This window comes from Micropterus dolomieu, linkage group LG14 (assembly GCF_021292245.1).
Source record: "Micropterus dolomieu isolate WLL.071019.BEF.003 ecotype Adirondacks linkage group LG14, ASM2129224v1, whole genome shotgun sequence".
Lineage (NCBI taxonomy): Eukaryota > Metazoa > Chordata > Actinopteri > Centrarchiformes > Centrarchidae > Micropterus > Micropterus dolomieu.
Window position 1 is genome coordinate 27,205,134 of NC_060163.1, and position 9,696 is coordinate 27,214,829.

General features: G+C 42.5%; 1 protein-coding gene across 1 annotated transcript in view; it reads right to left on the reverse strand.

Annotated features, from left to right (window-relative positions):
- LOC123982824 (microfibril-associated glycoprotein 4-like) overlaps positions 1-9,696 on the reverse strand; it is a 15,450-nt gene that overhangs the window by 4,059 nt on the left and 1,695 nt on the right. The window contains exons 2-4 of the mRNA XM_046068696.1: positions 3,094-3,471; positions 1,668-1,823; positions 1,434-1,472 (exon numbers count right to left, since the gene is read on the reverse strand). Coding sequence (XP_045924652.1) covers positions 1,434-1,472; positions 1,668-1,823; positions 3,094-3,099 — 201 coding nt within the window. The 5' untranslated portion in view covers positions 3,100-3,471. The remainder of the gene's footprint in view (positions 1-1,433; positions 1,473-1,667; positions 1,824-3,093; positions 3,472-9,696) is intronic.

Sequence of the window (9,696 nt, forward strand, 5' to 3'; positions counted from 1 at the left end):
ACTTCCTGCAGGTGTTTCTGGCTCTGGAGCTGTGGAGTCTGGATCTGTGGTTGCGGGTCACCTGCTGCCCCCGTGTTCCTGCTCAACACCCTCTGCTAGCAACGAATATTGTTACTAGTCCTATTATTATTATTGTTATTATAATCATTAACATTACGATTGTTACCATTAACACTACTATAAATATCTGTACCATTTTTCATTTAGTCTATAGCAACATCACCTTTACTGTCTGTACCTCTGTGTGGATATTGTGTAGGCTGCCTCCCTCCCCTCTCCTGCCCTCTCTCTCTCTCTCTCTCTCCCCCCTTCACCCCAACCGGTCGAGGCAGATGGCCGCCCACCCTGAGCCATGGTTCTGCTCGAGGTTTCTGCCTCTTAAAAGGAAGTTTTTCCTTGCCTCTGTCTCCTAGTGCTTGCTCTTGGTGGGAACTGTTGGGCTTCTGTAAATAACATCACAGAGTTCGGTCTAGACCTGCTCTTTTATGAAAAGCGCTGTGAGATAACTCTTGTTGTGATTTGGCGCTATATAAATAAAACTGAATTGAATTGAAACACATACACATGTAGAAACAGTGAGTTTCACAAAGTCACATTAGTGTTAGTTAGGTTTGGTTTCTCACCGAGCCAGTACTCTCCAGCAGCGATACCAAAGCCCATCTTGTACTGATCCCAGCCCCTGTAGAAGTTCACGGTGCCGTCCATCCTCCTCTGGAACACCTGGGGGGGACGGGATGGAGGGAGAACTAGCTAAACACACCAGATACCTGACAGCTCATGTTTCCAGGCAACAAGGTTTGAACCAGTAGTAAGCCTTCATTCAGGAAGTACATCACATAAACCAGCTGCTGGATTCGTCTATCCGGGTCAGGAACAACAGACACACTGATGCACATGTCAAAGAACATTAGAGCGAAGCTTGAACAATGTAATACAAACACTTGGGTGATGCTGCTGTAAAATATTAAATGGTAGCATGTTTGTTTGTGTTTGCAGAGACGAGACATCAGCCAACTTTGGTTGAACAATGTCAGTCTGATTCTTTAATTCTGTAATAAACGTCAGAATCCTGTCTGTGAACACAGGGTTTATTGATGCACATAGACTCTTTAAAATGATCATCACACCTGTAGTGAGCAGTCTCTGAGTGTCTTAAACAGCTGGCTTTAGTACAAACCACTTTGTGCATCAGGTCAGTTCTCCTGTCTCGTTCCTGGTCTCAACTGGTTGCTGCTTCAAATGTATTCCCCTACATTCCATCAATATCTTTGGTTAACAAGGCGTACCGACTGAAGGAAGTTGTGCACTGATCATTGATTGTGTAACAGCAGAGCTAGCTTGGTAGAGTTCATGGGAGGCCTCTGATCTGTCTGAACAGGTCCTGGATTTTAGAACTGCTGAGCCAGATTTGGTACTTGAGTTAAAATACTCACCGTCCACCGTCCTCCTTGTGAGTCCATGTCACAGTACACCTACACACAGACACACACAGTCATTAGTCAGTTTATCCACCTGGGAATATTAAATATATAAACCTGTAGTAGTAGTAGTACTACAATAACCTGTACTTCTACTACTGGTGACGCATCCCATTACTGCATGTTACTAACTCTATTGAAACTCAAACACTTTCATCTCCTAAGTGTCCCAGAGAGGATGAAGTGTACCTGGACAGCAGAAGTGGCTCCGATGGGATACATGGTGTACACTCCACTGGGTCGACTGCGATCATGGTTGTAGATGTCACTGCAGTCCAGTGGGAGGACGAGCTCCTGGCAGCTGCTCAACAGAGGAGCCAGGAGGAGGAAGACGACTGATACCAGCTGGAACAGACAGGTTATTTAGCAGCAGGGAGACCCTGCAGTGGTTGGTGCTGAAAATTTTACATTCAACAACAACAAAGGTTTTATTTTCACTGTGAGGAGATAAAATAACATATGTAGGGTAGCTGTAGGAGGCCAGAGAGGCTACTGTTCTACTGCTGAAGTTCTACTGTTATGTGCCAAGCAGGCCTTGTGTGTTTTCTCCAGGTGCTAGCAGGATGATTGGCTTCCACCTGTGCAGTCTGGTCAAGTTGCTCATTGGTTGATCATGTCTGAAGCTGGCCAATCATAATGCCATGCCCATCGGCGTCGCCAGGTCATATTTTATTAATATGTAATAATCTTTATGACGCAGCCTGTCTCACAGGTCGTCAAAGAGCGGACGCTACTCGGAAAAATAATGTTGCTGCATTTTGTTTGAAGTTCATGTAACGTGGAGATTTCCACCAGACCCCAAATTAACATTATCAGTGTTAATTATTATCAGTAGTAAACACCCTGGCCATGCCATCAACAAAAGAAGCCTGCCTGAAGAGATTACGCTTAGTTAGGCCTAGTTTTGTTAACTTGTTTTCAGTTATTTATTTGGCACAACCACCTTGTCCACTCCTCCCTCACATTTCAATTGCCTGTTTTAATTAATAAATTAGAGACCAATTTCAACTGTTTAGGATTAAATGAATGAAAGCAACCCAAAGAATTAATATTAGGCCTATAACAGTGGTAAACTATATCTGAAATGATAATGCTATAGTAACTATAAATAAAATACTAACATTATACTATGAAATTAACATTGTACTTTTATTTAAATTTCTCTTATTTTCAAATCCCAATGTTGACAGGTATGACTCCTCTCTACCCCGTAAAGCCTGAGCTTTCCAGAACAAAAAGCGTCTTCTTTATCATTGACTCATGATGCCTGTGCTCTTAATTTTAATACTCAATACATTATTTTCTTTAGAAAAAGTTACATTGCTTCATGATAAATAGAAGGAGTTAAAAAGACCCAGTAATCGGTGTTGGCCAGTGCTGCTTCCACTGGCTGGTGATCGGCCCCAAAACTCCTGATGGGAGCACCTTTGTTGTGTATTCAGTTTATCTTGTAAGTAAATCATCTTTATTGTCCCTTTCACTTGAGTTCTTTGTTTTTTGTGTTATCACCTTTTTTTTCTTTGAAAGGGATGTAACAGAAAGAAAAAAGTTAACAGTAGGTCACCATACCATATTTTAAATCTAACTGTTACTGCTAACAGACTTCAAAGCTTACCTTCATTGTCAGATTTCTGCTGAAGTGAACTAATGGAAATCCAGATGTTGGTGTGTGTGTGGAAGCATCTCTTTATAATCCAAACGTTAATAAATCATTAATCTGCTGTTTCACAGCAGGTGGAAAGTCCTTGAGTGTGTGTTCTGTTGGATTACACAACCGTGTCTGCACCCAAACCTGACCACCACATCCACCATGTAGTGGGGACTCTGCAGGCCAGCAGTGGGGTTGGACAAAGTGGGGAAGTATCCAGTATCAGAGTGAGCAGAGCCTTCCAGGTAGCAGGTAGCAGACAGAGTCCAGAGATCCAGGAAGTGAAGTCTGATCCAGTAGGGGGTCCAGAGATCCAGGGTTTGGAGTTCCAAATCCAGGAGTCAGCTTAAGGCGAGAATACAGGTAGCTTAGACTACAATATGTTGGAGTATTGAGGCAAGAACCAGGTATTTCAGCAGTGGATGGATCTACATTTGGTGAGCAATAAAAGGTTCAGTGTATAATATTCATGAGGATCTATTGACAGAAATGCAATATAAGATCCATAACTATGTTTTCAGTGGTGTGAAAAGACCTTACATAATGAACCGTTATGTTTTTATTCCCTTCGAATGAGACATGTCTATCTACAGACAACGCGGGTCCTCTTACATGTTGCATGTTGCGCCGCCACGTTTCTACAGTAGCCCAAACGGACAAACTGCTCTAGAGAGCGCGCTTCATCACTACGTTGAATACTTAAGAAGAAGGTACGGCAAGTTTATGTTTATAGCACATTTCAACAAGAAGGCAATTCAGTGCTTTACATAAAAAGATAAAAGCAACATTGGAAAATTTCCATAAGACATCTTTTAAATTGGAGGGAGTCATTAAACAAAATGGAAACTCCACCTCCTCTCTTCTTGGTCCAACCAAGTCTCAGTTAAAAACATGAAAGTAAGATGTGCACAGAGCTGGCCCAGCCACTAAGCGACCTTTGCAGTGGTATAGGGCCCCGTGGCCAGCAGGGGGCCCCCTACAGTCACTGCTTGCTAGTGGTGGAAAAAAATCACTGAAAAAAGAAACATAAAATAATAAAATAAAATGAAAGACAGCTCTTTATATTACGCCCCATAAGCATAGTGGTTATTTCATTTAGTTAGATACTATGGAAAATCAGCTGTGACCTGTGACTCCTGACCCTGTGACATCACCAACATCACTCGTTACGCTGGGTCCATCAGGCCTGATGTCTGACAAGAGAAGATCATATTTGTCTGGACATGTAAAAAGACAAAAAGGTACATAAGTCCACAGGCTCAGTTTTCCTATGCTTGTATTTTTAGCCTTAGTTAGCCGCGCTGGTATCAACAATGCTAACGCTATAGCTTGCTAACATGCTAACTGCGATTAGCATCACAATTTTTACAAACTGCATAAACGTAGCTAACGTATATATATACGTAACGTATAAACCGTTAGCTTTATCTATCTAACATTGTCTTTGGAGCTGAGCTCTTCACATGTGGTGTTATAAAGCATTTACCAGAACAAAACCAGATAGGCCAGGATTGAACATGGTCATTTCACCCAAGAAACTGACTCTGCTGGTAGTTTATGTGTTTAGTTAAACCTATAGAGATGCCCTGTTCTTTCATGATATATCAAATCTGTCAGGTAGGGAGTGGGTAGTAGCTGTTTTTAAGGACTGATTCTGGAGCAACATCATGGAGCCTCGAGACCTAAAGTAAGACAAGACAAGTCATTAAAATTCAGTCAATTTATTTATTATTTTTATTATTTCATAGCAGGTCCATCAGCCTCCACCTCTAACTCAATCAGTGGTATTATCCCAGAAGCTGACAGTGCTGGTGTCACGATCCTGTCTTGAGTGTTTTTGGGTTTTGATTCTGAGGGTTTGGTTTTGTATCTGCATGTTAGTCCTGTCATCTGTTCCGTTAAGTTCTGAGTTTATTCATCTATCAGTTTGGTATCTGTTATTTAGTCTGTGTTTTGGTTCCATGTCTTAGTTCCCGGTCCGGTGTTAATGTCTTAGTATTTACTCCTGGTCCGTATACTTCAGTGTTTGTTATTTTAATCTGTTCAGTATCTGTCTTAGAGTTGTTGAGTTTTGGGTTCGGATCTATCTGTTGTCCTTTGTCCAGTGTCTGCTATATAGTCTGTTGTGTTTTGGGTATTTCCCTTATTTGCTGTTCTTCTCCATGTTTATTGTGGTCCTATCCGTCTCTGTTCCCTACTCCAGTCTGTTATGTTTCCTGTTTTGAGGTTCGGTTCCTGGTCTTTTGTTCTCGGTTAGCTCTGCATCTTAGCGCATATCGAGGCTTGTGTTGAAGATGTATGTGGTGGTTCAGGGTTTGGCATGCGATTCGAAAGGAGCAGCAAAATGCAAAATGTTGAGGAGGGTCAACCTCAACATCTTGTGGACTTTTGAACTTGAACACAATTAGATTTTATCTACAGCTCATTTTAAATGACTAAAAAAGTTTATCTACTCATGTCAGAATTGCTTTGATGAAATAACTTCAAAAATTGTGATGAAACAGAGGAATAGAAAGTGTTGACATTTTGTGGCTTTGGTAAGAATTAAACTCTTACCCCATATTACCCTAATAATAATTTAATCTAAAGCAGGTAAAATCATCTCCAAAAAAGAAACGGCCTGGAGCCCAGCACTGTGGAAGGGTTATTTTTAAATAAAGATGAATAAAATGTTGTCTCTATTATCTAAAGTCACAAACCAAGTTATCATAACCCTCTCCATTGTTTCCACTTTCATTCTGACTCTGTCATCGTATCATAAAGACAGACGCCTTATTAAAAAGCTAATCAGTCATGTATTGGCATCACAAACATCATTCATTAATTTCAGTTCAAAGCTTCACACACCAAAGCCGTGTTCCCGTTATAATCACAGTAGAGCGAATGAAGCACCGTGAAGCTTCGGCCCATGAGTGAACCAACTGGATGGGAAGCTTCAATGCTTCATCTCGCCATCACTAGTAATGTTGCCCTTGTCTGCTCTGTGTTCCCTTTAATCTCAGCTTCTGTCTGTGTTCCTTGTTGGTTTATTTGTGATCTGTCTGCTTGTATTAGTTTATCTATATTACTCTGGTGTTTAGTGTTGAGTAACTTGTGTTTTGTTTTTTCCCCCCCTCAGTAACCTGCCTGCCTGCTAGTCTCTGTTTCTCCCTGCGGTCTCTCTGCCTGCCTCGTTTGCCTTGATCCCTGTCACCTGTGTTGTTCCCGCCCTGCTCGTTAGTCCCTGTGTGTATATATACTTGGTGTTTCTGTTTAGGCTGTCCCTATGTTGCTGTGTGTTGTCCTGCCAGCCTGCCTTACTAGTCGTGTTTCCCTGGATTTTGGGATTTCTGTTGGATCACCTTGGTTTTGGTCTCTGTTTGTCAGCCACTCAAATGTAAGTGTGCTTGCTTTTAATAAACCTTTTGAACTGTACCTGTCAGTCTACGTGTCCTGCATTTGGGTCCACCAACCTGCCTCACCACACAAATGGTGACAGCTGGTAAGTTTAGGCCTACATCAACAGTAACTAAACAATTACTCACCTCAAGGAACACTCAGTGTATGAACATGTCACCTTACTAAAATTACTTATTTTCTGTGTTAATCCCTCATAGGTCTACCTATGACTACTGAAGTGGAGAGCGGTACCATTGTGCTTACTACCACGCCTGTCTCTCCAGTTTCTACTGCTCCAGTGGATCCAGCTGACTGGCCATCAGGCCTTAATGACCAGTTACACATTGATGTGGTGAGCAGTAAGTCTTTTCTATCATTACATGTTTAGGTCACTGATAATGAAGCTGTGTGATGCTATCAACTGTTTTGTATTTTTTTGTCTCTTAATTTCTTGTCTGGCTGTTATTAAAGATTTAAGCTTTGGTCATAATCACTTGATCAGTCTTTTTATTCAGAAGGTGTTTTTGTGCTTAGCATTAGCTACAAAGCCAATCACTGCAGTACATGCTAGTGCTATTGTTTGGCCGTGCTTGCGTACCACTGAGATCAAAAGTGTTTAAAATATGGCAATACCCTACTTTATCTGAATGAATGACAGTCCAAGTGATTTAAAAGTATCCAAGAGCCACTGGTCATTTCTAGCAGAAAGAGTCTCAGCAAAAGAATGCAGGCAGAGGGAAGAGCAAGCAGCAATGTGTCTGCACTGTAAGAAAGCAGGAAGTAGTAGTCATCTTGTTTGTTACAAGTAAAAACAGAATCTGGACAAATGGAGGACCACATGTAAATATTAAGCAGAAGATGTCAGCCACCGTAGCTTCTCCTGCACACTTCAGGGGGGGGAGCGGTGAGTAGACCGTTGGTTGCAATCAGGTTGCAATTTGCAACCCTCACCACTAGATGCTACTAAAACCTACACACTGAACCTTTTAATAAAAAGCATGCAAGATTCAAATTCATTCTGTCATGATAAACAGGACGACCAGCGTTGCCTCCTGAGCACAAAGATCACAACATACTGACTTCCTGCCCACCATACAGTTGGTCTGTCAGCACAGGAAGAAGTGTTTCTTATAGTTTGGTAGAACTCCATGTTGGTTGGTGGCTCTATGGACCAAATCTGAATGTTAACATTGTTTGGTCCCCTTAATGTTTCTGTCTTCCCCCTAGTGCATGTAGAGCCCCTTTTCCACTGCATGGTACCAGCTCTACTCGCCTTTGTTTGGTTTTCCATTGTGGAAAAGTTGTACCAGCTTCCAGGGTTTTCTTTTTTTTTTTTTTTTGTATTACCTCTGTCAAAGTTACAAGCAAGCTAAGGCGATACTAAAATGTGGCATGAAAACAAAGCAGACTGCTGATTGGTCAGACAGAATCATCACTATTCTCTACATCATCATTGTGCGCACCAGACAGTTTTATATTTTAGAATTTTCATACGTTATTTCATCACTAAACCTACTTTAGAGAAGTTTTGAGGTGAGAAATCAAGTGTGTAGATTTGAATACTGACAGTTTTACGAGAAGTGATGGCGGAACAAAAATGTGCTTGAAGGTTTTCGGAGTTGAGGGGCTCCACAAGTGGCGGCAGGGGAAGCCTGCGGCATTAAGGGGTACTATCTGCAATAGAAGACGGCAGGCCAAAACAGAGTCGAGTCGAACTGGTAATGCAAAAACGGCATAGGTTTCCCTTTTACGTCATCTTTAGCTGGCCTTAACCTAGAACAATAAATCTGTTACTCCAATGCTTCATGTTGAAATCTACTACTATTCATGAGTTGTACTCTAATCTGTGAAGCAGTAAGTTCTTGTGAACATTCTTGTAAGACTCAACCTTGTAAGATTCCAAGAGAACACCAATATCAGACAGCCTAAAGACTTTGCTACGGTCTCTACCTTATCAGTCTAACTGCTGTCTTCCTAACATGGACAGTTCCATGAGAAAAATAACTAGAGCTGGAAGGTCAGTGAACTGTGTGGTCAGCTAATGACTCAGAGCTGGACATTTCCCTGTTACATCAAATAAGCCTTGTTACGCCCGGTCGGGGGGCCCAGACGTAACACAAAAATGCCCCATCTTCCCCAAGTTCCCAAGGAGCCACATGAGCACAACGTAGACTATTAAGAAATAAGGAATGATGAATTTAATAAGATGAACTAACCTTTCAAACAAACAAAACCTCCCTGATTATAATAAACGAGAAAGAAGGGAACAGAACTGGCGGCCCACCCGTACTTAAACAAGATCAGACTGTGGCTTGTTTGGAGAGGAGGATGCCCAGACGTGCGCAGCCACCGCCATCTTCTCTGCTAAAATAGCAGCCATCAGAAAGCAACCAATCATCTGCCACGAGCTGGAACCACCGCCAACAATCCCCCGCTGAGCAGAGACGGAATCCAAAACCAGTCCCACCCGTGGCTAACTGATACCATCCTTCGGCTCCATACTGATCTCAGAGCTGCTGAAAGAAAATGGCGAAAAACCAAAGACCCCGCCGACCTTAAGGGCTACCAATTGCTCCTATCATCTCAACAAGCATCAGTGCTGCAAAACTGCATTCTATATTAACAGTACCACTGACTCAAGGACATTATTTTCCACTTTTAAAGTGCTACTAAATCCTCGTCCACCTCCACCACCCACAGACCTGTCTGATACCTTTGCTGCCTTCTTCACAGGCAAAGTGGAGGCTATAACTAGCCAATTCTTTTAAACATTCAAACTCAACCATTGTATCAGTCCTACTACATCTTTTTCTCTGCCCTCCCAGGTCAGTGGTTCTTCAATCTCCTCATTTACTCCTCTCACAGAGAGCGAAGTATCAGAACTCCTGACCCTCAGCCGTCCCACTACATGCCCACTGGACCCGATCCCTACGAATCTCCTCCAAGCCATATCTCGTGATAAATACTTCTCTGGCTTCAGGAACCTTCCCTACCACTTTCAAAAGGGCCCGGGTTACACCCTTGTTCAAAAAGCCCTCACTTGACCCAACTCAAGTTGAGAACTATCTTGATGGATGGGTGGATTGTTGGTGGCCTGCAGCTGAGCTAGTTGATTTTGCCTCGTTGCTGGTTTGGCTGGTGTTGCATGGCGGCCGGGGGGCGCGCTGGGCATGGGGGATGTCGGCTGGCGCC